The sequence below is a fragment of the Phacochoerus africanus genome, chromosome 6, assembly GCF_016906955.1.
Source record: "Phacochoerus africanus isolate WHEZ1 chromosome 6, ROS_Pafr_v1, whole genome shotgun sequence".
Classification (NCBI taxonomy): Eukaryota; Metazoa; Chordata; class Mammalia; order Artiodactyla; family Suidae; genus Phacochoerus; species Phacochoerus africanus.
This window is the reverse complement of record NC_062549.1, coordinates 104994657-105021965: the sequence shown is the minus strand read 5'-3', so window position 1 is coordinate 105021965 and position 27309 is coordinate 104994657. Positions and strand designations below refer to the sequence as shown.

The 27309-nt window shown below is 46.5% G+C and overlaps 1 protein-coding gene across 7 annotated transcripts in view; it reads left to right on the top strand.

Annotated features, from left to right (window-relative positions):
* MAB21L3 (mab-21 like 3) overlaps positions 1-27309 on the top strand; it is a 48119-nt gene that overhangs the window by 3007 nt on the left and 17803 nt on the right. For 5 of the 7 annotated variants that reach the window (XR_007135560.1, XR_007135558.1, XR_007135557.1 and 2 more), the window contains exons 3-6: positions 8712-8852; positions 11434-11725; positions 16046-16227; positions 16728-16922. Coding sequence is in view for 2 of the 7 variants with exons in the window: in XM_047784922.1 (XP_047640878.1) it covers positions 8712-8852; positions 11434-11725; positions 16046-16227; positions 16728-16922; positions 22033-22266 (1044 nt within the window). In the remaining 5 variants the exon portion in view is untranslated. Of the gene's footprint in view, positions 1-8711; positions 8853-11433; positions 11726-16045; positions 16228-16727; positions 16923-22032; positions 24021-27309 lie in introns of those variants that run through there. The other 2 variants (XM_047784922.1, XM_047784921.1) reach the window with 1 other exon arrangement.

The following is a 27309-nucleotide window of genomic DNA, read 5'->3' as shown; positions in this document are numbered from 1 at the left end:
TTCAAAATTGTGAGATTTTGCATAGAAATTGAGATTTCCAGCTTCTCTGGAAACAAAAATCAGGATATCTGGCAACCACAGGTCCCAGTTTCTTGCCTGGCAGCCACAGGCTAGAGCTGAGCATCTGTCCAACCAGAGGTGCAGCGCTTCTGGGTGTGACAACTACCCCACCATGTATTCCCTTCTCCATCTGGTAGGTGGCTGAGTCTAACACTCCTGTCCCACAAGAACTGTGCCCTGAGAAGGTCTCAGGCCCAAGCTTCCCTCCCCCTCTATGGGGGGGGGGGGGGGAAATATCCTATCTCTTCTCCATTTCATCCTTCCAACTCTGCTCAGAATCCACTTTCTCAAGAAGGATTAATCTGGTACCAAGTACAGACATTTGTGCTTTCCTATGAACTTCCATCCAAGTGATTATAGATAATATTTATTTGATGATCAGTTGTGTCTTGACTCCTGACGCCTTTCCTGTTGTTATCTTGGCAGCAACTTAAGTATGATAGCATTTTATTCTTTATAAATTTCCAAAGGGAAGAACAGTGTCTTTACACCCGGTGGCATTCACGTGGTATCATTGCCCGTGTGTGGTCTGCAGAATCTTCAGGGCTCATTGAAGGCAACGCAGTGCAGGCTGAGGCTCTGCAGTGTCTCATCTGATGGAATCAACACCCGTGTGACACGTGCATATTACCATCATTTTCACAGAGGAAGAAAGTCACACTGTTAGCAAAGGTGCTGAGGTACCATGCTACTCTTTCTTTACACCAAACCACATTTCCTCGGCTAAACCCTCATCGTGCCCCAAAAACCTGGGATGCGACCTGCTCAGTGAGAGAGACGTTCCGCATTTGGGATAGATCTTTAAGCATGGCCCTACTCCACCTGCAGATTTTGCACATAACTCTGAAGGTAAAAGGAGCAAGTCCCCCAGGCAGACAGGCAAAATGGAACATCTCAAGGGCTACACAGAAATTCAAATAGGGCTCTGGAGGAGACAGATCAGTGTTAGTTCTGATGGGAGAGGCCGTTCTTAGAAAGAGGGGTGGAGACAAAGCCTTAGCGCATGCGTAGGGTTTTAACACGTGGAGAGACCTTCTTGTTATGGGAACTGGGTTCAAGCAGTCAGCGTGGGTTTCATTCCCAGCCACCTTGGCCTTGGGAAGACAGAGCAGTGCAGTGGTTATGAGCAAGGACTTCGGGATGGCATTGCCCGGGTGTGGGTCCCCGTTCTATGACTTACGGGCTCCAGGACTCTCTTAAAGTACTCTCTCTTTTTGAACTCCGGTTTCCTCCCCTGTGAAAGCGGATAATCATAGCATCCACCTCAGAGGATTACAGAGAGGCTCACAGGGAGCTCACCCTTACCGTATCCTGCACAAAGCCATGACTCATCATTTTAACTCCATGGTGTTGCCGTTGCTATGGCTTCTGCTATACATGGAGCTGCACATATCCTGCGGGGCCCAAGCATTTGGTTTCTGGAAGGATTCATTTGAAAAGATGGGCAATATGATGTCTTTCTGTGTGTATCACTGAATTTAAGACTCCATGCCTTTAAATTATTAGCCCCTGGAAGACAAAGACAGTGTCTGCTCCCTCCGTATATATTTTTTTTAATTTTTAAAAATTTTAATTGAAGTAGTTGATTTACAGTGTAGTATTCATTTCTGCTGTTCAGCAAAGTGATTCAGATATATATGTATATATAAATTTTCATATTCTTTTCCATTATGGTTTATCACAGGATATTGAATATAGTTCCCTGTGCCCTGCAGTAGGACCTTGTCGTTTATTCATTCTCTGTATAATAGTTTGTATCTACTAACCCCAACCTCCCTCTTCATCCCTCCCCCGACACAGCTACAAGTCTGTCCTCTGTGTCTGTGAGTCTGTTTCTGTTTCATTTAAGTTCATTTTTGTCATATTTTAGATTCCACATATGTGATAGCATATGGTATTTGTCTTTCTCTGATTCACTTATGATAATCTCTAGGTCCATCCATATTGCTGTAAAAGGCCTTATTTCATCCTTTTTTATGGCTGAGTAATATTCCATGGTATATATGTACCACATCTTTTTTCTGTTCCTCTGGCTATGGACTCTTAGATTGTTTCCATGGATTGACTGTTGTGAATAGTGCTGCTATGAATAGAATCCCTCCCCCTTTTTAAAACTGATTATTGGATGTGATGTAGTTCCAGAATTAGAAGTCTGACTTCCTGTTGTCTAGAAGGAAGTTCCCAGGCTTTTTGCCCTGGTGGCGCTCATCACAGATGACATTCACGCAGGCCACAGGTTCATGGGTGTGTCCGGGACTGTGAGGCCTTCCTGGCACACTGTTGAGTCCACCCCCTACCTCTCTTTCAGGAAAGCATGTGGGAATACAAGTGACTCAGATTAATGTTACTATCTGGAATAACCTTGAATTCTTAGGAATTTATACTTGAAACAGTAAATTGGTCGCTGAGTTGAGCTATTAATAGTAGCAAATGATGTGGAACAACAATGGGCCTGACGTGGCCCTTGGGGAGGTGGACAAGTGTGGGCCTGCAGACATGCCCTGGGGGCACAGAGAATGGATGGCACTCCTAAAGGGTGCCCCTGATGACTGTTTTTGCATCAGTTCTGCTCGGTTAGAGTGACTGAATCTGCAGGCTAACAAGTGTGGCTTAACTCTTCCAGGCTCCATGCACTGATCTAACCTCATCTACCATCTTGGGCCCGGTTAATTTAATTCATTTCTGCTTTTGCCTTGTCACCCCCACAAATGCAGTCTTTTAGAAAGAAACACACACCTTTGTTCGTTGACCTAATTAGCAGAAGAGGTGAGTGAAACTTAAACAGACACCCGAGGTTAAGTTTGGATGGCGAGGGCTTTGATCCATCTTCTTGAACCATCGTATGCTCCCTGAAGTTTGTTTCAAAGCTTTGCCACAAAACACAGTTGGTGGTAAGGCTGCTTTAGGCTTGCCACTGGTATCTCAGCGTGCTTCCTGAAGTCTGAGAGGCCAAAAGGGCTGGGCTGCTGACAAGTCTCTACCTGTGGTTCAGCCGCCTTCCTGCTGCAAGACCACTTCCTGCAGAGCTGCCTCAGGCCCCGTTCCCTGCCTTTCCACTCCCTGAAATGGAATTTTCTTGCCTACCTGGCCAAGCCATGGTCAGGACAAGCCGAGGGAAACAGCCTGGGGTTTCTGGGCTGTGGTTTAGACCACAGGAGTGCCAAGAGGTACCTACATATGTGGGATTGAGCCTGGAAACCCCCAGCACAGACCCCCTTCAGGGCTGCGGAATAGCACGTGATCCTGTTTGGTAAGAATGAATCACAGGAAGTGTATCCAGAGACAGAGGGAGGAAGGGGCTGCCTGTCACCCAGCAGCAAGGCAGCTGCTGCTTCACTCCAGTGGCTTGGGTGCTGGGACAGGCCTGTCCAAGGCAGGGCTCTCCCCCCACAACTCTGGGTAAGCCCTGCATCACTGCAAGGCCCCTGTGTGTTGCCGTTGTATGCCTGTGAGATGCCAGAACAGCCTATGATGCCCAGAAAACAGCCTCTGACTTGTTATTTCAGCAACGCCAAATTAAGGGCATGGTGAGGCAGAGAAAGAGGATGAAAGTAGGTATTATTTCTGGAACTTCTACTTGAGGGTGTAATGTACTGTGACAGGAAAGAGGACTTGGGGAACCTGGGTGTTAGGTCTCATCATACAGCTCACTACCAGTGGGACATAGGAAGGCTACCTTGTCACTCTGGCCTTCTGTAAAGGGACACCAGACAAGGTGACTTCTGAGGTCTCTTCCAATTCTAAGATCTTGAGTCTAAATTGCAGCCAAAATGATGGAAAAAGAAAATCAAACCAGAAATTGCAACTCTAGGCCCGGAAAAGTATTTCCTTCTTCTGACTTTCATCTGTAAAGGTCAAAACCAGTCATAAAGAGGAATAACAAGTGAGAAATTATAGGCGTCTTCTAAGAAGGGTCTGAACTTGTTCTGCCTGGTAAGAAAATTCTACCATCAAACGGTGGCATGATTTGTCGATGAGATTCACAACGGAGAACTTTTTCCAAAGGCTGCTTATCATTTTTCGATAGGCACATGCGTGTGTACATGTGCACACACACACACACAGACACACACACTTTTTCTCAAGCTTTTATCAGTTAAAAACTATTCAATTGTATCAATATGGTAATGTCTTTATTTTATTTTATTGGCTACGCCCATGGCATGTGGAAGTCCCCAGGCCAGGGACTGAACCCAAGCCTTAGCAATAACCTGAACCAGAGCAGTAGCAATGCCAGATCCTTAACCCACTGAGCCACCAGGGACCTCCCATTAGTTTATTAATGCAGGAAAAATGTATATGCATATATGGATTCACCACTGTGTTACTAACATTCAGATGCTGTGGACTCACATCCACTGACATGGACGATTCGGGAAGTCAGCCTCAGTCTTCAGCACATGCTGGGAAGTTTTCTATTTGAGATGACTATTTCCCAACCATTGTGACTGTAGTATTCCGTCAAGTTAAGCTTTGTCTTACTTTTCCCCACTATTCCTGATCAGACTTCTGGTCCCTGAACTTGTCCAACAGCCTCTCATCTACCAAACTGGCTTCATCCAAACTGGTTCAGCACTGACACCTTGGCTTGTTCTTAAAGCCTTCCCCAGACCTTGCCAGCAAACTCTAACCTCAGCCCCTCCGCTGTTATCCCTGGAGGGCCGAGAGGTATGGGAGAAGATCTTATAACTGAGCCCACGGGTATCCCACAGCCTCGTGGGCCCAGAGCTGGGTCTCGGGTCTTTACACACGTGCCCAAATGGCCCCTTATTTCCAGCTGAAGACCCCTGGCTTCCTCCACCTCACTCTTAGCACACTGCCTTGTCTCCTGCTTTACAAAGAAACAGTCGTCCGACGGGAAACCTCTACCCTTTTCCCTGCATTGGCCCCTGCCTTCCTTTCCTTCTGACACACCAAGGCGAGCTCCTCCCCAGGTTTCTGGATTTCCGTGACTCTTCCTGGCTGGGAAACCCTTGCTCCGTGGTTTTGCTCTCTGCTGCCTCTTCCTTCTCCACTGGCTCTCTTCCCCTCAGCATTTAAACGTGTTTGACTTGTGTGTCCTTTCATTTTGTCCTTCCCAAACTTCTTGGAGGAGTAGCTTACTTCTCATTGCACTTGCTTGTGTCCCATTTTCTCTAAATCTGCTGCCTTCTGGCTTAGTGCCCATGGTTTCTCCAAACACATCAGTCCGGTTCTAGTCACCAAACTCTATGGACATTTTGGGAGCCTTCACTCACTTAATGTTGACTTTTGTGTTGATGTCATTTTAGGGCCGCTCTCGCAGCATATGGAGGTTCCCAGGCTAGGGGTCTAATCAGAGCTGTAGCCCCAGGCCTACACCACAGCCACAGCAACGCAGGGTCTGAGCCGTGTCTGTGACCCACACCACAGCTCACAGCAACGCCGGACCCTTAACCCACTGAGCAAGGCCAGGGATCAAACTTGCATCCTCATGGATGCTCGTCAGATTCATTTCCACGAAGCCATGAGGGGCCCTCTTAATGCTGACTTTGTTCTTGAAATTCCCCCTCCTTTCTTTCAAGACTTCTCATGCTCTATTCTCCCACCTCACCATCCTCCAAGGCTGTGTCTGCTCCAGCCACATAGAAATCGTGGCAATTTTTTCCTTCTGCTCCTCGTGTTAGGCATCTACTATTTTCTCTTCCCCAAACAAGCTTCATGCCCATCTCTTTGCAGCTAACTCCTGCTAACCTTTCCAGATACCACTCTGACACATCAGGCCTTCGGGAAGGGTCCCCCAACTGGATGAAGAGTCCTTCAGATTAGATGAAGTTTCCTTTTTCTGTGTCCGCCTAGCATCCTGGGCACACCTACGCTCCATGGCTGTAATTTTCGTTTCCAGTTTATTGGCCTTGCTTTGTCATCTCATCTGTCCGTCTCTAGACAACATGTATGCACAGCAGCTGGCATGCAGTGGATGTTTAACAAAAATTGGTCGAATGGAATTGAATCCCAACACGTGGCAGTACTCCTGCCCTGGAAAGGACCCTTAATTATCCTTCTACAAACATTTGCCTTTATTTTCAACATGGCAAATGACCTGCCCTTCTCTGTGGCTTCCTTCTCTCTTCCACTTACACATTCCGGAAGATGCAGAATCTTGATAGTTTATAGATGCTCAAGAAAGCTACCCTCAGTCGCTTTTCCCATGATGATTTCATGAGATGAACACACAGAGAGAGGTGGGTGGCTGCTGGTGGCAAGAAGATGCTATTAAAAGCTAGTATAGACACAATTGTCATAGCGAAGATCAGACAAGTGACATGGATTTTGAAAAGACAATTTTACCTGTATCATAGATGTCTGATGAGATTATAAGCTCCTCAAGATCAAGGGCTTCATCTTATGTTTCTTGTTATTCCGAGGCGTCTGGGGTGTATTAGTGTTTCAAAGACTGTGCTCTATGTGGGGATATTGACATAAACAGGTCTCAGGCTGCAGACTTGGCCAGTTGTCCCAGTGTACCCAGCAGCACCCCATAGTTCTCCTTTGGGGCCCCCACACTTACATTCTTTGCCTATCTCTGTCTTCACCACTATCATAAGTGCATGGTTACGTCTGTGTTACTCACTGCTGTGCCCCAGCATGCCCCAGAGTGCCTGGCTCAGAGCAGGTATTAAGTCAATGTTTATTGATGAACTGACTTTGCGTATGACCTGCAACATGTGTGCAAACACATGTGTAGGCATGTCCGTGGTCTATGTCCATATGCAGTTGGCTTGTTGGCTGGTGGGAGGTGTGAGGTCTTAGGTGATTGGGCTAGTTGATGATTTTGTTGGGAAAACAGAAATCTCTTTGACCTGGACTTTTCTCCTTGACCAGTTTATGGGTGTCTTAAATTATTCAAATACATAGAAAGAGCCCCTATACAAGACTCAGAGGGAATATAAGATTCATGGATGGACGTTCCATTTAGATGCATCACACCAGGTCCTGGCTGGGCTCTGCAGCATCCCAGAGGGAGCCCCTTACCATGCAACAGCCTGCAGGTACCTCCTGAGGAACAGAACAAGCCCCTACATTTCCGAAAAAAATACAGATTCTCCTCATCTCTTCTTCATTTGGATTTTTCTGACTCTCCTGGAAATGACCGAAAATTCCTCTGTGTTTCCCATGAACACCTATTTCTTTAAACCTTATGTGGTTTTTTGTTTGTTTGTTTGTTTTGTTTTGTTTTTTGTCTTTTTTTTTTTTTAGGCCCACCCCCATGGCACATGGAAATTTCCAGGCTAGGGGTCAAATCAGAGTTGTAGCTGCTGGCCTAAACCACAACCACAGCAATGCAAGATTCGAGCTGCTTCTGCAACCTACACTGCAGCTCACAGCAACGCCAGATCTTTAACCCACTGAGTGAGGCCAGGGATTGAATCCACATGCCCATGGATACTGCTAGTTGGGTTCATTACTGCTGAGCCACAATGGGGAACTCCTTTTTTTTTTTTTTTTTCCTGAAACTTAAGTATCTTTGAAGGTATGTATTTTTTAGTATTCAACTTTCGGGGGGAATTTTCCAGTTCTCGGAGATTTGCTGTGCAGAGTCAAAGAAGCATCAATACACGCCTTTCCTCATGGGTCTAGGAGCAAAGGGAGGGGCTGTGCACAGGGGAGAAGGCGCTGCCGCTGATTGACAATATAGAGGGAACTTCTGCCTGATGTTCACAGGCGTTAACCTGTTTCATAGTCACCAACCTGAACAGCAGGTGTTACTGTCCCATTTTACTATCTCACCACAGTCCACAAAACCCTGTCGGGTAGCCTGGCCCCTGCCTCCTCCCCTCCTCTCCAAATTCATCTCCTCTTTCACCCTCCTGTTTCTTTTCCAGGCTGAAACCACAGTGGCCTCCTTGCTGGCCCTTGAACCTTGCCAGGCTTGCTCCTGCTCTAGGGCCCCAGAATTTACTTTCCCAAGCTATCACCAAGGCTCATTCAAATGTCACCTCTTTTGAGAAGCTCTTCCTGTCCCTTTGGGCTAACATAGCAGCCCCTTTCTTCTTTAGTCCCTTATCCTATTTTATTGTTCCTCTTGGGACTTCTCATATCTGATCTTACATTACACACATGCGTGTACACATATATGTATGTATTTGTGTGTAGATGTGTGTGTGTATGTACATATACACCCGTGTACGCATATATCCTGTGTTTTCAACTAGAGGGCAAGTATCTCTGTCTTATTCACTGTTTCCTGCTCACTGTCGTGCTGAGTACCTAGACGGGCACCTAGAACTGCACGGTAGGTACTAGTTAAATATTGAGCAATACTTCTATTTCACAAAAGAACACTGAGGCACCGCAACTGTCATCAGGCCTAAGTTCATCTCTCTGGAGTTCTTCGGAGGGCAGGATTTGCTTTTATCTTTTTTAACCGCACCCACGGCATCTGGAAGTTCCCAGGCCAGAGCTGTGACCTACACCACAGCTTTAGCAATGCTGGATCCTTAACCCACTGCCCTGGGCCTGGAATCAAACCAGTGCCTCCACAGAGATGAGCTAGATCATTAGTCCTCTGTGCCACAGCAGGAACTCCAGGGCAGGATTTTCTGAGCTGATTCCTTGTCTGTGCCCTGTCTTGTCACTTCCTCTGGACCTGAACTGGGAATAACAGCCTTTGCTGACCCCTTTGCATGCAGGTGGACTTGAGGCACCAGTGGATCTCCCAGATGGTGGAAGAAGTGCAGAAAGTGGTCCATCATCTGACCACAGAAATCAGCCACCAAGACATCCGGTTCCAAGCCATCCCTTGCTCTGACACATACAATGAGAACATTAAGGTAAGCAGGTCTCTTGGCTCTAAGTGCCCACTCAGCATTGGGCACCCACTTGGGTGGGTGTCAGTATGCGTCAGCCGTTCACACCACTGAGAGTACTAATAAGCCCTCATGCGTCTGCAGGCTCTCTTCGTATTTACCACTTACAGACTCATTGCATAGATGTTATTGCCGCCGAGGCCCCATGGTCCTCCTTTACAGATGATAAAAATTGAAGCTTAGAGAAGTCAAATGACTTGATCAAGTCAGAACTCCACCCGGGGCTTGTGATTCCAAAGCACATTCCACCATACTAATTAAAGTTCAGGCAAGCACATCTTCATTTATGAAGCACCCCCTTAATAGCGTGGGGACTGGGCAGAAGAGACTCAGGGCACTGGTGAGAAAATAATTGAAAGTGATAGTCTGTGGGCTCCAGGTAGGGGAAGGTAGAAAGTAGAAGACGTGCCCCTTAGGAACTTCAGGAGCAGCTTGGCATCCTTGTCCTTGCTGCAGAATCCCACAGAGCTGTAAGCCCCTGGGGCCCATGTGTCACAACCAGCACCCATGCAACGTTGCAGCATGGGCAATGCCAGTCTCACAGAAATGGTCTCACTCAAACCTGTGCTTGACCCAGTAGAGCAGACATTATGCTTTGCTCCCTTTTAGAGAGGAGAGAAGTGAGGCTCTGAATTGTTCTGAATCCCTGTGCTCCTTTATCTTGATTTTTCTATGACACATAAGAACCCCTTTCATATCAATATTAAACATATATGTACTCATGCCCCAGCTCTCACACAAGACCGTAAGTTCCTGGCTTGAAAGGATCTTGTTTCTTGATTGCTTCATTCCTAGCACCTGGCATGGTTCATGGCCCATGGTAGACATGCAACTTCTGTTGAATGAATGAATAAGAAAAAGAGTTAGTACCTGAACAAAAGACCATTGCTAGTCTAGTACATTTCAAGTTTGGTGGGCACAAGGATCACCGGACAAGATTCTGGGGCTTGTAGATTTGAGGACAGATTCAGAGTTTAGGAAATTTACCCCAGGATGAAAAGTACACAATTAGATGGACGCCTGGAATAGGAGAACGTCACCTGCCCACCTCTACCACCCCGCCAGTCTAAATATAGGTTGACTAGAAATGGAAACATAGCATCACTTTTCCTAGAACTGTATCTGGGGAAATTTCCTTCTTCTTATCTCACTTAGAATTCGTAGCTTAAAATATAGCTTGCATTTATATACATCATGTCCTGTATGTTATATAAGTTTTGAAAATAGTTACAGTGGGGCATATGAAAAGTGCTTTTATTTTATCTTGGACCAAATTCAATATGTCTTTACTAAACACTAACAACATGATAGCAATATTCTTGAGTTTACATGCAAGTGGGCTCAAGTAATGTATAGATTTTGAATTCCATCATTTAGATATCCCCCCCCTTTTAAATCCACCACATTTCAATGGACATCTGAAGTCAGATGGACCTATCATCTACGAAAGCATCAAACTGCTATTCTCCGAGAATGAGGCAGAATCATTTGTTGCTATTTTTGGTTCACCCCTGACTTGGTCACTGACTGGACCCTGGGCAAAGATTATCCTGATTCCCTTGTCATAAGTATCCATGGAAAGGAGGCGGCTCCTCCAGTGTATAGCTGAGTGATGTGCAGGGGGCAGTGGGCTGCTGTGCGATGCACTTACAGGTTGTTTCGCTTTAGTGGCACCACACTGTTGACCAGGTTGTTCTATTCTTTGGACTCTTTGCTTGACCGCTACTTACCTGGTTCCTGTAGAAACAGAGTAAGTTGATTCTGATTATTGACCTTTTCCCATTAAACTTAGAATCATCTCAGTAGCTCACATTGTCTCAACAAACAGGCTTTCATGCCACCTGTGACTCTGTACAGATGAGTCATTGACACAGTAGATCGTCAGTACAAACAGAAAGAAAAGGAAGCCTTTTCCAGGATCCTTCACCTCCTTTCTCACCCCTTCTCTGGCTTAACTCATACCAGATCTTTCACCCATCCTGGGTCCGTCATTCTTGAGAGAACCAGCTTGGAAGAGAAAAATAACTGTTGAATAAACAATGAGAAGACCTCAGCTCAGGTTCCAGCTCTACCACCAACTGGCTGTGTGTCTCTGGGTTGGCTTAGAGCCCCTCTGAGCCTCAGGCTTCTCATCTGGGAAAGGTTAGCCAAGCTCACCTCCTTTTGAGACTGTGAAGATGAAATAAGTTAATGCATGAGACCTGTGGTACTGATGTATGTATGTGCCGAAGCAGTGAACGCTGGCTCCCATTATTGCTTTTTCTTCTCCCCCTAAACTTTAGATGCCTCTAGGGTTCCTGGTCCACCCTTTTCCCTTGAGATCCATGAAACCTGGGCCTCAGTGAGTTGATTTCTTTGTCCGAAGTGTTTTCATGGGTTACTGGCAGGACACAGATGGAATCCCCTGCCAGCAGGTCCTCCTGGTCCCATTGATGGGGTCAGGGGTTAACTGCGTGGCTGGCTCAGCAGGGCAGCTCCCCAAGGGTTTCTGTTTCCTTCCAAGTCTATGCACTCACCCTCCTTCTCTCTCCTTTCCCGACCCCAGGTGTTGGCCCCCACCCACTTCCTCGTCACAGTCCCACTGAGAGGCCTGGCCGGGTACCGGGAGGCCCGGCAGCAGCGCTGGCGCTACTACACCCTGCAGGGCAGCCGGCTGCCCTGCCCCCTGCGGGACCCAGAGGGCCTGCAGCAGTGGCTGGAGGTGGAGCAGTTCCTGAAGAACCTGTGGCAGTGGCACGAGGCCGACGTGAACATCGAGGGGGACATTGTGCCCGCCAGAGTCCTCCAGGTCTTCCGGAAACTGGTGGAAAACGCAATTGAAACCTGTCACCTGCCAGGTGAGCTGATCAGAAAAAGTACAAGGAAAATGCCTGGCATTTCCCTTTTACTGTAAAAAAAACCTCTGCTTGGGAGTCCCCTGATGGCCTAGCCATTAGGATCTGGAGTTGTCACTGCTGCAGCTCAAGTCACTGCTGTGGTGCACGCTTTGTCCCTGGTCTGGGAACTTCTGCATGTTGTGGGCATAGCCAAAACAATAGTAATAGTAATAATTATAATAATACTCAGAAAGCAACCCAATAAAAACACAAGCAAAAGATCTGTACAGTCTCGGGAGGTCCTGTGTGATCTAATGGTTAGGACTCAGTGATTTACCACTGAGGCCCAGGTTCAATCCCTGGTCTGGCAACGGAGATCCCACAACAAGTTTCTGCAAATGGCAAAACATCAAAAAACAAAACAAAACAAAACAAACAAACAAAAAACCCAAAAAACAAAACAAAACAAAAAACCCCAACTCTGCTTGGGTGTTACCTGAAGCTTGTGCACCTAAGTTAAGATAAAATCATATGCTTTTTACGTCTGTCCGATCCCTGTAAAATGAAATAGCTTATTTTTCTGCTGGGACACACAATGGAATTCATACTCACAACACACCTTTGTGGACTTAAGTAGATTACTGCCCTGGAAAAGATAAGACAATCTTTGGCTTGTGTACCCTTTCCAAGATATTACTTTAAAAACTTGAGTACTTTCATGAATAAACAAATTACTCATAAACTTCAGATCTTTGTTATTTGCGTGTTTCCACTACAATCCTCTCCAACTGTCTGCAGGATTCCAGTGTGTTGAGACAGCACATTGACTTATCCTTTAAAAAAATGTGTATACAAAATATTCATTTTAAGACATGTCTCTAATAATGGACATTTAACCTCAATATTTTCACATGTTTTTACATGTCACTTATTAGAAAAAAATTTAAACATCAAAATACATTAGCACGTTTTTTTGGTTGAACCCATAGCATGAGAAAGTTCCTGGGCCAGGGATCAAACCTGCACCATTGCAGCAACCCGAGCCGCTGTAGTGACAATGCTGGATCCTTAGCCCACTGGGCCACCAGGGAACTCCACAATGTTTTTTATCCTTTTTAAAAATTCTGTATTTGAAATACTTGAATTACTTTTTTTCCAAAGTTAATATTGCTTTGTGAAGCATATTTATATAATTATATGTTACATGATTAAGATTAATTTATCATAGAAGAATAGAAGAATAAAGACATGTAAGAGGCTAGCCATAAAGAACTATTACATTGAACAACCCCCAAGTCTTAAGCTATGGTGCAGTTTAGCATATGTGCCCACGTGTACATACACACACATTTATTTACACAGAGTAAAAAGGCAAATTTCAAACAGAGGAAAATAGCTAATTTCCTTAATTTCTAAACCCATAGGAAAAGCTACGAGCAGATCAGTAGAAATTTTGACAAAAAAAATGACAGAAGATAAATGCCTAATAAAAATAAAAAATGTTCCATGTAACGTGTATGTCAAGAAATGTACACTAAAACACCTAGTAGGTTGACAGAGAGGAACAACTTTAATTATGCTCAGTGCAGGGGTGAGCATGGTAAAACAGGCGTTTTCATAAGTGTAAATTAAGTGCCTCCTTTTTAAAGGGCAGTTAGTCCATTTTTATTTTTATGATGTACTTACTTGGCAATTCAACAATTCCTCTTTCCAGAAATACATCCTGACAGATACACAAAGAAACATGCACGAGGATATCCACGGAAGTAGGCTTTGTAATAGAAAGTCACTAGAAATCATCTAAGTGGCTAATAAAGGAAAAGTGACTTCATAAATTATGCTGCCTTTGCCTCATGGACTATTATGCAGCCTTTAAAAAGAATGAGGTGTGTCAATATTGGAGTGGAGACCCACATCCTCTGCCTAGGAAACATCATTCACACTCTCTGTGTATTGGGGTGTGTTTCTCCAAGGAGACTCGTGTTTGATTTTTCCTTAGAAATACCATCTTAACGAGGTGATTTGGAGACGTAAACACAGGCGCTAAATCTAGCACGGTGACTAATGCCTTTGAAATTCTAGGGAGGAGGGAAGAGCTTGGTTGTGTGTGTTGCATCCACTATCGGGAGCCCACAAGACACTATTTCTCTTAGTTCATACTTTTCCTCAAGATACAGCGTTTCCTGATTCCAGTTTGTAAGGAGCATTTTCTCTTCTGGCTCACCACCTAGCATAAGCACCAGGCCTGGCTCATAGCACCCTTGCCTTCCTCTCCGTGCAGTTTCTAGGCACAGAAGCCCTAAGTACCAAGGCTTAATGCCATCAGGATGTTTTGGCAATTCTCCCACTTAGTACTTCCCTGGATGGGTATTCTTGCTTCAGTGCTCGTTTCAAATGATTCTCCTACCTTCTGGCAATCTCCTTCATTACTTAAAAATAAGGTGTTTAAACATTTGTGTGTCTTCTAGGCAGTGGGTTTGAGGATCTCCAATCCAACATGTGACTCTAAACAGAAATCCTCCTTTTAATTTCCCTTTTAAAATACCTTGTTGACTTTTGCATTTGCATATATTTCTCACTGATGGAGTAAATTGAAGTAAAAGAGAAATTAGGATTAAAAAAAAGAATAGGGAGGAGTTCCCATGGTGGCTCAGTGGAAACGAATCTGACTAGCATCCCTGAGGACGCAGGTTCGATCCCTGCCCTCACTCAGTGGGTCAAGGATCCAGCGTTGCTGTGAGTTGTGGTGTAGGTCACAGACACAGCTCAGACCTGGCATTGCTGTGGCTGTGGCTGTGGCTGTGGCCGGCAGCTACAGCTCTGATTCAACACCTAGCCTGGAAAACCTCTATGTGCAGCAGGTATGGCCATAAAAAAAAAAAAAAATGGGGAGGTGTGTATATGTGCCCACACAACGTTATAAAAAATGCCCATGCTACATAATTAAGTGAAAAACCCAGTTGCTGAACAATATGCAATTCCATATGTATAGACAGAAAAGGATTTGCGTGTCCTCTTGTTTATCCAGACAGAATAGTTCTGAAAGACTCCATAATGGAAATAGCTCGTGTTTAATGGATTTTTTGCTATGTCTAGAATACTTTTGTGGATTATTTAATAGTCGCAGCAACCCTCTTAGAGTTAGAATCATTTTTTTAACTGTTCTACAGATAAGAAAGCTCAGATTTAGAGAGATTGAGTTAGAGGCCGAAAGTCACACCCTGTGCAAGCAGAGCAGCAGAAGCAGGGTGTGGACCAGGCAGGCTGGTGCCAACCCTCGCTCACCTCCTCCCTCTGCAACACTGTTAATAGTGAAAGTGCAAATAAGAGATTCAAACTGGGCCGGGTGGAGAGGTGCTTTCAGTAAACAAGCTGAAGTCCTGTCCCCGCCCGCCCCGCCCTTGTGGCTCTGATGAGATCCAGACAATAAGCTCTTTATCACACCCCAGCCGAGGAGAGGGAGTGTTTTCCTTTGGAAGAGCCTGACACAATGAAGGAATGAGTTTCCACTTCCTTCTCTGAGCAAGGAAAAGCAGAATAATAGATCCCCATGCAAGAGAGCCCATCCTTACCTGTAAGGAAGGCAAACAGAAACAAAACTTTGGTGTAGCTTTTGAAAGAAGGTACAAAGTAGAAATGAACTCTAGTATATGAGTTGGAAAATGTCCCCAGATCCGTTCATGTTCTCTCCCTCTCTTTGCCCAGTTGGAAAAGACAGGAGGGCTTCTTTTTGCCCACTGGATCCCTTAAGCCAGTGGCTATGACATACGTGGAAGTAGTTTATGACTACCAGGTTAATGATGACAAAAGCGGCTGAGGCTGGGCTGGTGAATGGGTGGTGGAAACAAATGCCATCTCTAAGACTCAGCTAAGAGACAGCTAAGCTGCACGCCACCCCAGGCAGAGGAATAAGTAAGGGCCCGAGGCTGTCCTGAATGGGGTTGGACATCTGGTGGGATGGAGGGATTATAGGAAAATGCTTGGATTTCTTTTGACAGCAGCAAAAACTATACCTTTCTCTTATATTCTGTGTCTCTTCCAGTTGAGCTTTCTATTACTTCTTTAGAAAAGGTACCACAAAACCTTAGGGGAGGAGGAAGAGAGAAAAAAGAAAACCCTACCAGCAATGAGATTTCCGAGCAACACTTTCATCAATATTTATTTGGTTAATTGTCTAGTGTTGGCATAAACACACCAGCTTGGCATGCCACTGAAACTCTGAAAGTTGCCCCACCAGTTACAAGAGGCTGGGTCGGAGCCACGGCTCGCAGACGCCTACTTTGAACGCTGGTCTTGATCCAAGTTTTGTCTGCTCATTGTCTGTCTGTCATTTACCTCCAGGTAATAAGGTCAGCATGCTGACGGACCAACCTGGCGTTTGGGTTGCCGTGGAAACCTTCGCGGGTTCGGTGGAGCTAGAGCTGATTCCCTCCGTGGAGATCCCCACCTCCTGGTCCAAGAAAGCACGGTGGCCTCCTTGTCTGAGGCGCTGGCCTTCGGCAGAGAGAGTACAGTGCATCAAGGTATCTGCGTGCGGGGCCCCGGCTCCCCAGAGATGCTCTTGGCTTAACCAACCACAGCACCACTGACCCCCAACCAGTTTCAGAAGGAAAATCGAGATTTCATAGATTCCCCCAGAACCTGCAGGGGCACCTGAGATCCTGTTATACATGCAGATTCCCGGGCCCCACTCTGGACCTATCACATGAGACTCAGCGGGCAGGGCCCAGCAGGCCATGTTCTCACAAGCCCTCCAGGTGATTCTGGGCCCAGGCTCGAACTGGAGAACCACTGCCAGAGAGAAAGCGGACACCGCCTCCCCAGTTAGTCACCCACGTGTGGAGGAATGGCTCTGAGGCTCCCTCCATGTCCCCACGTGGGATATGCCTGCCGTCTGCCCAGTGGCAGGTCCCCCTGTAGTCCCCCCTTCCCCACCCCCACCCCCGTAGACTGCTTGGGAGGTGGCGTTCTCCTTGACCAGCAGCATCCTTCTCATTTCCTGCTGTTTTTCTCTTCCCCCCAGTCCTTTGGGTTTAGCCTGTTGGCCTGTTCAAACTATCACTGGCAGCTGAGCTTCTTGCGGGCCGAGCAGGTGCTGCTGGAGCAGCTGGATGAGGACGGGGGCTGCCGCAGGAAGTGCTTTCAAGCCCTGAGGCAGATGAAGGAGGATGTCTGGTGCCCCGGGAAGAGGCCTGTGATCACCTCCCACCACCTGCAGGTGAGTGCACAACCTGGCATTGAGGCCCAGGGTGGCTGCAGCTGGTGGGTCCCTCTGCCGCCTCTGTAGGGCCACGCCCTAGAGCCACTCGGAATGTGCCTGCATGTGTGGGATGAGTAGGAGGGGTGCTGGTGTCCGCACGTGCCATCCCCCCAAGTACTAGGCGTTATGGGAGCTGTGCAGCCCCGCCGTGCGGTCCTGTCCTCCGCCGCCTCCCGTCCTCTTCCAGTCCTGCTTCTTTTTCTCTTTCTGCCTTCTCTCTCTCTCTCTCTCTGCCCTCCTTTTATGTCACTCAGCAAACCAACACAAGTGCCCACTGTGTGCCCGAAACCCGCTGAGGTTCAGAAAGGAATTACCGCTTGTGGTCTCTGCCCCGAGAAATCCACAGTCTGGTGAAATTTTGTGCTCAAACCCCAGATGGATTCATGTTTTCCCTCATGTTAACAGGACTCAGGACTCAGCCCCTACTCTAGTCCAAGCGCAGCCACTCATGCGCAGCTGTGTACACACACACACACACACCCTCTGTGGGAAGGGGGAAACCAGGACATGTTGGGGTTACCCCATGAACCTGGCAGCACACCTGAACTTCTGGGCTGCAAATCATCAAGCATAGGTTTTTTTTTTCTTTTTTCTTTTTTCTTTTTTTTTCCTTTTTTTTAAGGGCTGCACCCACGGCATATGGAGGTTCCCAGGCTAGGGGTTGAATCAGAGCTGTAGCCACCAGCCTATGCCACAGCCACAGCAATGCGGGATCTGAAACGTGTCTGCGACCTACACCACGGCTCAAGGCAATGCCAAATCCTTTACCCACTGAGTGAAGCCAGGGATCGAACCTGCATCCTCATGGATACTAGTCAGGCTCCTAACACACTGAGCCACAACGGGAACTTCCCAGGGGAGGATTTTGTATCATACAGCCACGAATGCATTCATTCACTCACTTGCTCAGCAAAGGCTGAGATCCCTGTGCGTCAGTCACTTGCCCCCACACCTGCTGTGTACTCTACACCTGGAGGTACCGGCTGAGCAAATGCAGATGTGATTCCTGCTCTCGTGGGGAATACAGTCTAGCAAACACTCCTGCGGGCATACATGGAATTGTGCCACGTGGGGAATGCTTGGGGAGGAAAGGAACATTGCTCTAGGAGGGCGCAGGGCAGCAGAACAGGACCTGGACTGGGGGGTCGGGAGTTCCCTCTTTGATCACACACTCAGCTCCTCCTTCTCAAATTTCGGGCCGCACCTGGTGAACTGGATGATCATGGTAAAACTGCGTGCAGCACGCTCGGGTTGGAAGGTATCAGACTCTGACAGCTCAGTCCTAGCTTAGCTAGTATCCATCCTGGGGCTTCAGCCCTCCGCCTGACCTACACAGGTAAGCACAGGACCTTGGAGTGTGTGGTGCCTTCCTTGCATGCGCCACCCTGTGCCATGTCTCAGGCAGTGGACAACCATTATCCAGCCCTGTGTTACTCTTCCAGCTCTAACCCAAGCTATTTAAGGCCAACTAGTACCGAACCCTTCGTATCTCTCCCAATGCTTGGTACATAGTGGTTGTTCAGTAAACATATGCTAATCATATGAATGAATGACTTCACATTTTATTTAATTTCTCCCTCCCCCACATTGCTAGTCTTTGCTTTGCTTTCTTATCTGTTCTGATGACTGGTTCGCCCTGATTTGCCCGAGCATCTGTGAACATCTCATTTGCACAAACTCGGGCCTTTCTCTTCAGTTTCAACATTCCCGATGTGTCCTCAGGCTTGTCCCCTTTAAAAATGCGCATCTATTCTCCTGGATCCAGGACACGCACTCTCTGAAGACAGTCTAATTCGTTAGGGGGTTTCGCTTCTTTCTTACTTGCCTTTCCATGCGCCACCCTGGGAAGAGTCAGAGCTGGAAGGAACGTCCAGTCTGTCTTATAGCCACATCCACACCCTTAACTAACCACTGATTTCAGCGCTCCAACACCAGGATGGGTGGTAAGGAGCCATGGGTGTTTTAGGCAAGATGGAGTAGGACCACCACGGGCCCCCCAGCCCTTCACTGTTCTCAGAACTGTATTCCACCTGGGAGTTACTTGTATTCCAGGGGTTTCTAAATCATCATTTCAGGGCAGCTCCTTAAAGGCCCTCTGTTGGAATCCTCCCCTACCCCACCTACATGGCGCGATAAAATTGTGCATTCTCAAGAATGGACAGTTAAAAGGGGGTTGTTTGTGGCGAAAATGAAACCGTACTGATTGCCTTTTCCTCTCGTCTTCCACCCTTGGTCCAAGGGCGGAATTCTCCCACATGGAGGCACTGGGGTGACGTGGCTTGATGGCACTGTCCTACCAGACACCATCCTGAATGGTGGCTTGTCTGTGCGGGATCCTTGCCAAGGCTTCACTCTGGGGAAAGTGGAAGAGTCTGGGTTGCAAAACAGCACCCAGAAGGCTGTGCCAGTCACGGTCACCTCACTTGAAGTCTTCACCTCCTCCCCCAGAGGCTCCTCCCCAAAGCGATTTCCTGTGACGCTGGAGCTTATCTTTCTTTGGCTTATTTGTTCCTGACCCCCTTGCTGCTCAAAGCCACAGAGGCTTGCTTATAATAGGCTTAACTGCTTCTGTTTGCTTAGGGAGATAAAAGCTTAACTACAAGAGGAATTAAAACCTGTTTCTGTACCTAGGTTATCTCGACTAGCCTCAAATTATCTCAGCTCATTTACTCCGAGCAATAGAGTCTAAATCCAGCCTCTTGCTGTGAACCTAAAACTGCTCTTTTTACTTTTTAGTAAAAGACTCTATTTTAAAATACTCAACACCTAAACCCAAACATTAGTGATTTCACTCTGTCGGTACATGTTTATTGACTGCCTCCCATGGGCCAGTGCCTCTGCTGGATGACATCGCAGTGCTTGCATACAGGTACCATACTCTGCTCACACGGAGTTCCCATCTAGGAGGGGATCACGTGAATACATAGGAAATCACCCGCTACTGTCATCACTGCAGCTCGTGAGAAGTTCATGATGAAGAAATTGCTTCATGGGTGTCATGGGGAAGTTGGATCCAGTGGAGTTTTCTGGACAAGGAAACTTCCTTGGGGAAAGAAGTACGCCCCCGATGGCACAACTGGGATGTGAAAGACCCCGAGACGGAAGAGAGCATGAAATGAGGCGCTGGCGTGGCCAGAAGGAGAGATGCTCAGAGAGCTGAGGGCGAACTGAGGCTGGAAAGGAAGGGAGGGAGCAAACTTTGTAAACCAAACCAAGCTAAGTGTGGTCTTTTTAATTAGCAAACAATGGGAAGACTGAAGTCTTTTAGACAAGCAGCAACAGAGCCAGATGTACATTTCAAAAAGATCACCTGGGGGTGTTCCATTCCTGGCACAGCGGATACGAATCTGACCAGGACCCATGAGGTTGTGGGTTCGACCCCCGGCCCCCGCTCAGTAGATTAAGGATCTGGTGTTGCTGTGTCTGTGGCGTAGGCCTGCAGCTGTAGCTCTGATTAGACCCCTAGCCTGGGAACTTCCATACGTTGTGGGTGTGGCCCTAACCCCCCCCCCCAAAAAAAAAGAAAAAGATCACGTGGGCAGTGGTGTGGATGGTGACAGATAGGACCAGATAGGAAGGGGTGCAGTTTGAGGGGGACAGCGATGGCAGAGAGGGCTGGAGAGGATGATAAGGGCAGTCATGATAAGTGGGGGAGTTGGAGAAGCTCGTAGGCTGGAGGATTGGCAGGACTTGGTAAGAGGCGGTGAGGGAGAGGGTGGCTCCTAGGTTTGTGTCTTGCATAACAGGCAATGAGCAATCCCGGAAGCACAGCAGGGATGTGGGGGAGGCTCATGAGTTCATGTGAACCGAAGCAATTTTCAGGTCAAGAGGTCAGAGGAGAAGTGTGAACTAGAGGGGAAAAAATGGCAAGGCATCTGTATTTAGTGGGGATTAAAGTGACTGTAGTGGAAGAAAGATAAGTCAGAGGAAGAGAGGGCCTGCAAGGGGGAGCAGGAGGGAGTGGGATGGACGGAGTTTGGGGTTGGTAAATGCAAACTGTTGCATTCAGAGTGGATAAGCAATGAGCTCCTGCTATATAGCACACGGAACTATGTCCAGTCTCTTGGGTTGGAACATAATGGAAGCTAGTATGAAAAAAAAAGAATATATATATATATATGACTCCCTTTGCTGTACAGCTGAAATTGAAAGAAAATTGTGAATCAACTATACTTTAATAAAAAAATGAAAAAAGAAAAGAAATGAAAGCCTGCGACTAAGCCCCCAAAACTCCAGCCTTAGGGCAGGTGAAGGAGGGTGAACACGTCAAGGAGCAGCTGCACTGATGGAGAAACTCCAGAGAGTGTGATGGCTTGGAAGCTAAGGGGAGAGTGGCTCAAGAGAGAGGGTATGCGGATGAGAAAACCAGATTCTGCTGAAAGGTCACGTCGGGTGAGGGCTGGAAAGTGCCTGATGATTTGAAAACATGGGGATCATCGGACCTTAAGGAGAGCAGCCTTTGAGGACGGAGGGCAGAAGAATCCATACTGGAGTGGATGAAGGCAGGAAATCAGAGGAAAGGAAGTGGCAAGTTATTAAGATGATTCTTTGCAGAAACCTGGATCTGCAGAGGTCCAAATTGGGGCAGGAGGGAGATGTGGGATTGGGGAGCAGGAGAGCTTGCACAGATTTAGAAGCCAGCGAGGAAGAGGGAAATCAAAATACACTTCCTGGAAGAGGTGATCCCAGCCCTTGCAGAGGGCTTCGCCCAGGCTGGGATGCAGAGAGGAAGATGCTGATGAAGGCAGAATGGCTACTTTGCCTGCGTGAGGCACTTTCCCTGGAAAGGAGGCAAAGGCATTTGCCGGGTTTGGGGAATCGCAGATTTAAGGAGAGTGGTGATCATTGGAAATGCCAGTGGAGAGAATAAAGTACCAAAGAGGCATAGGAGACCAGCAGGATGGGGCTGAGATTTCCACCTGAGGGATCATGAATCTGCAGCAGAACCAGCTCACCCTGGGGGCTCCTATCTCCTCTTTCCAAGGCTGCGGGAGCTCAGGAATGTTCCTGAAGGTGCTCTCCTCCTTAGAGCCGGAACCATGTCTGACACCACCCCTTCCTTCCACAGATGGTGCTCTTCTGGACTTGCGAGAAGTACCCCCACCCAAAGGACTGGCGCATCTTCAGCAAAGCCTTCCTGCGCCTGGTGAGGAAGCTGCACAAGTGCGTGAGCCAACACTTTCTGAAGCATTACTTTGTGCGCAAGAGCAACCTCCTGCGGTACGCCAATTCAGGCGAGCTGGATGCCATGGCCCAGAAGCTGGCCTTCTTCCTGAAGAATCCTGAGATCACCCTGCCCTGAGGCTTCCCTGCCTGTAACATTCATGGACATTGTGTTCACACTTGACCTTACTCTCCACGGATCACTCCTCAGTCAGAGGCCAGGATCCCGCCCAGGAAAGAAGCAATGCATGGCAGAGGAAACTACATCAACCCAGCAGCACTTCAGGGGGGAAACTGTGCCCCAAGATGACTGGTCCAGGCCTCCCTGGAGCCAAGCAAGCATTTCTGCCCCAACTAGCTACCTCTCTTGGGGATGGCTGTCAGCGAGCTTCCCCAAGCCATTGGTTCTGAACTGATGTCAGTTCTGTGTTTATTTTCCCTTGTCTGGAGGGGAGGATGTGGACGAGAATCCCCAGAAGGCCAGGCATTAGCCTGCTACCCAGAGTGGTTCTCCAGCCCACCAACCGTGGGCTCATTAGTTTTCCATTTGTAAAATGGGACTAATAATATGCCTTCCTCAGAGCAGGGCTGTGAGCCTGCAGGGCTGTGCTGCTGTCCTTTCCAGGGGTCAGGTGCTAGATCAACACAAAGTGCCTGCATCTGAGATTGTACCTTGAGACTGATGGAATGATTATGTCTGAGGGAGTCGGCATGCCCGTGTTGCCTGGGTGCCCTCCAGTTCTCCTAAACGATTCCCTCCAGTTCAGGCTGTGGATCTGCCCGCTGCCCTGGTGTTCTCTAGGAGTGGTTTTGATGAGGAGCGTCAGTCAAGGATAAAAGTGCAGTGACCCCTATGACTGCCCTTCCTTGCTTCCCAGGCCATTGGCCAAGGATGGGACTTCCTTCTCTTTATGCAATGAACTTGATTTGAGCTGCATGGAATGACTCTGATGTCACTCACTTCTCAGTCCCTTCCTTTGCTCAGTTTGTTCATTGATAAATATACTCCCTTTAGGGGTTGGGGATGCAGCAAAGAACAGGATGGACATGGACTTGGCTGATGCAGACATGAATGAACAAGAGATAAACACACAGACTATTACAAACGGTAGCAAGTGCCCTGAAGGAGATAAACAGAATATTGAAGCAGAGCCACAGAGAGATTCTTGAAGGATGAAAATGCAAACAGCTGAAAGAAAGGAAAGGGGCCAAGGGCAGACTCAGAGAGGCCAGGGTGAGTCAGATCCCTTGGCCTTGTAAAGGTGATAAGGAGCTTAGTTTTACTCTATGGTCAGAGGTGTGACATTTGACCTCTCCAGAAACAGAAGGGCATTATGATTTGATTTGCGTTTTAAATGCCCATCCTGGCAACTGTGGAAGGGGGGTCTGGAGACCCCCACAAGCCTGGAGACACCGCAGGTCCTTGAGCCTACCTGTTTTGAATTTCCCTGCGGTCTACAAGGCCACACATCCCATGAAGCACAGTGACCAGGAATTCTAGGAATTTTCTGAAGAACCGCAGTTTCTTCTGGCACTTATTTATGCCTCTCAACCCAAGGGAATCCTTTATTACTTAAACACTTTCCTGAGATATATCATTTTTAAAAGCATGAACTGATGATTATTTTTAAAGAAAATTCACAACTGAAAATGGAAACAATTATTTTTACAAAAATACTGTAACCAAGTGACTATTACTGAGAAACTCATGGTTTTAAAAGGTTGAACAAACATGCAATTAGTTTATAATTTCTGAAAATATGAAATGAGCAAACAAATATTTTGTTAGATCATCAAAACCTGCATTCAAATATTCTTGGGTCTTGGGAAACATTTTTGAGAAGGTGGCAGATATATTTTTTAAATGATGAAAACAGCTAGTCACAGAATGCCAAAAAGTGAAAATTTAAAGTTGATTTTATTTTTTATTTATTTTTTGTCTTTTTTTGTTTGCCTTGTCTAGGGCTGCTCCCACAGCATATGGAGCTTCCCAAGCTAGGGGTCTAATCGGAGCTGTAGCCGCCCGGCCTATGCCAGAGCCACAGCAACTCAGGATCCCAGCAGCATCTGCGACCTACACCACAGCTCACAGCAATGCCAGATCCTTAACCCACTGAGCAAGGCCAGGGATTGAACCTGCAACCTCATGGTTCCTACTCGGATTCGTTAACCACTGAGCCACGATGGGAACTCCTAAAGTTGATTTAAAATGTGTGTGTGTGTGTGTATGGAAAGGAGTGGGACTGACATAATGCCAGTAGATTCCAATCTGATTCCAGCAGAGTCTTCCTACCTTTCCCTCTGGATTTGTATTTCTTGGAGGATGCTGGGCTGTCTGCAGATTGCTGCGTGTTCCTACTGCTGGCCAGCAGAGGGCAGTAGATGACTGCCTATGAAAAGAGCCAGGTTCTCACCCATACTCCACAGAGCCCAGCAGATGTCGCTCGCCTTAGCCTAGAATTTACACTGGGCTTCTCCAAAAAGAAAACCAGGGACAGAGGACTTCAGCTAAGGCTAAACTGTTGGCGCTTCCTGCCATTTTGGCAAAAGATTACGATCTTTATGACTAAAGCTCAGATTTAAAAAGGGAGTCTAGAGCAGATAGTTCATCTATTCTGTTTCCTGGGACAGACTGCACAATGAAAGTCTGATAATATTACCCCTTTATTCAGGTTGGCTTTTTTCTTCCTTTTTAAAAAAATTCTCCAAAAGCCTTTTCCATTCATCTCCACTTTTCGAGGCTGGGGACTGTTTTTTAGTCGAATGGTTGGCATTCAGACACTGCAATTGCTGTGCTTGCATTCGCGCCCCAGCCCTGACACCACCTGCACGCCTTGGGGGAAGTTGTTCAACCTAAGTCTCCACTTCTTTATGGGCATTGTTACGGGCTGAATTGTGTCCCCCCACATTCTAATGTTGAAGCAGTACCTCAGGATGTGACGGTATTTAGATCTAGGGCCTTTAAAGAGGTGATTAAGTTAAAATGAGGCCTTAGGATTAGGATCATTAGGATCATGCAGCAGTAGGACTGACGTTCTTAGAAGAAGAGCGACAGACAGCGTGGGCAGGCGAGCAAAGAAAAAAGGCCGTCTGCAAACCAGGGAAAGACCAGCACTGCTGGCTCCTTGACCTTGGGCTCGCAGCCTCCGGAATCATGCGTTTTGTGGTGTCTCATAACGAAGACCCTGGACACTGTCCATAAGAGAATATATACCTCAGCACTTTGATGGGGGAATAAACAGAACAATGGATGTAAAAGCTCTTCCTTTACACCTGAAATGCAATAGCTGTTGAATAAACGTTTAGCATTTTAGACGCCGACTCCTCCTGTGCGATTGTCCACTTCTGCCATTGCTGGTAACTAGCGCCGCCCCATAGAGAAATTCTTCGTAAAGAAGTTGGAAAGCATGGCGAGAAAAACACTCCCCAGATTCCACCACAGATGCCATTCTATTCATATTTTTATTTCCCTCTCCCTTCCTTGGGTTTATCCTGATGTTCTTTGTGTAATTTCTGAAATTAATCTTAGCAATCCTCAGGTTTTTTCGTTTGTTTTGTTTTGTTTTGTTTTTTCTCATTTTTAACCATACAAGTTTCTGGTTCATACCACTTTTTGAGCAACTGCACAAGTTTTGGTATACAGTGTTTTCATCTCTTTCCGTTCTGTTTATTTTCCAATTTCTACCATGATTTCCTCTTTGACTCATGAGCGCTTAGAAGTCTTTTGAAAGTATTCTTTTCAAATATATTGGGTTCCTTAGTTGTGCTTTTTATTACTGATTTCTAGCTAAACTGCATTATAGTCAGAGAAAGTCTGAAAGGCCTCAATCCTCCGATACCCCTTGAGGTCAGCTTTTCAGCCCAGCATTTCTTCATTGTCTTATGTGCACACAAAGAAGAGATTCAAATTTAGATTCCACATTCAAGAAATATCCATTAGGTCAGCACTGCTCAAATTTCCCCTATATATATCACAGATTGCTTTTTTTTTTTTTTTTTTTGCTTTTTAGGGCCACACTAGCGGCATATGGAAGTTCCCAGGCTGGGGGTCTAATCGGAGCTACAGCTGCCATCCTACACCACAGCCACAGCAACGCCAGATCTGAGCCGTATTTGTGATCTACACCACAGCTCGTGGCAATGCTGGATCCTTAACCCACTGAGTGAGGCCAGGGATCGAACCCGCAACCTCATGGTTCCTAGTCGGATTTGTTTCCCACAGCGCCACGAGAGGGATTCCACACAGATTGCCTTTTGGCTGCATTTTCTAACATTTCCTGAGAAAGCTCGTAATTCTGTCGAACTTTTACTTAATATTCTTTGAGATATGAAATTTAGAATTTCTCTGTCTTCTCAGTTAATCAAAGATGCTGTCATTATAAGGTGACCTTTTAAAAACCATTGTAAACATTTTGCCTAAACATTAATTTTGTCTGGTATTAATATGGGGACACCATTTTATTTTGGTTCCCTGTTGCCTAGGATATCTTTTCCCATCTTTGAACTTTTCATCTCTTTATGTTTCTACGTGGTTGATGACGGTCTTGTAAATGGTTGATTGTCTTAAAAAAATCCCATCTGACAGTTGAGGGCTTTCATGTTTAGTCCATTTGTATCTATTCTGATGAATAATGCATTTGGATTTATTCATCTCTTGTGATTTACTTTCTATTTGACCTATTTGTTCTTGCTTCCCACCCTACTTTTCTTGCCTTTTAAAAAATTAATGTCTCTTTTCTTCTTTTTTTTTTCGTTTTCATTCCTTTCCCCCCTTACTAGTTTGGAAGGCTCCTATCTCTGTCCTTTTAGTGGTTACCAAGGTTATTTATACGTATAGACTAAACTCTATAGTTGAAAGTTAGCCAACACTAGAAGAAACCTAGAAGGCCTGGCTCCTGCCAGCCCTCCTCCCACAGTACCTGCTGCTGGTACCAGGGGTTTGGTTCTGGCCTGTTTGCCACCCTCCCCACACATACACACACATATGAATTGGGCATTTTTATTACCATTTTATAAATAATATTTTATACCTATATTATTGTATATTTATTATAATTTTATAATACAATATTTTATGAATATTATGGCATTATTTTCTAAATAATATTATTTTCTTATCTTCCTCACATATTTGCCACTATCTGTACTCACCACTTCCTCCTGAATCTCAAACTTCCTATCA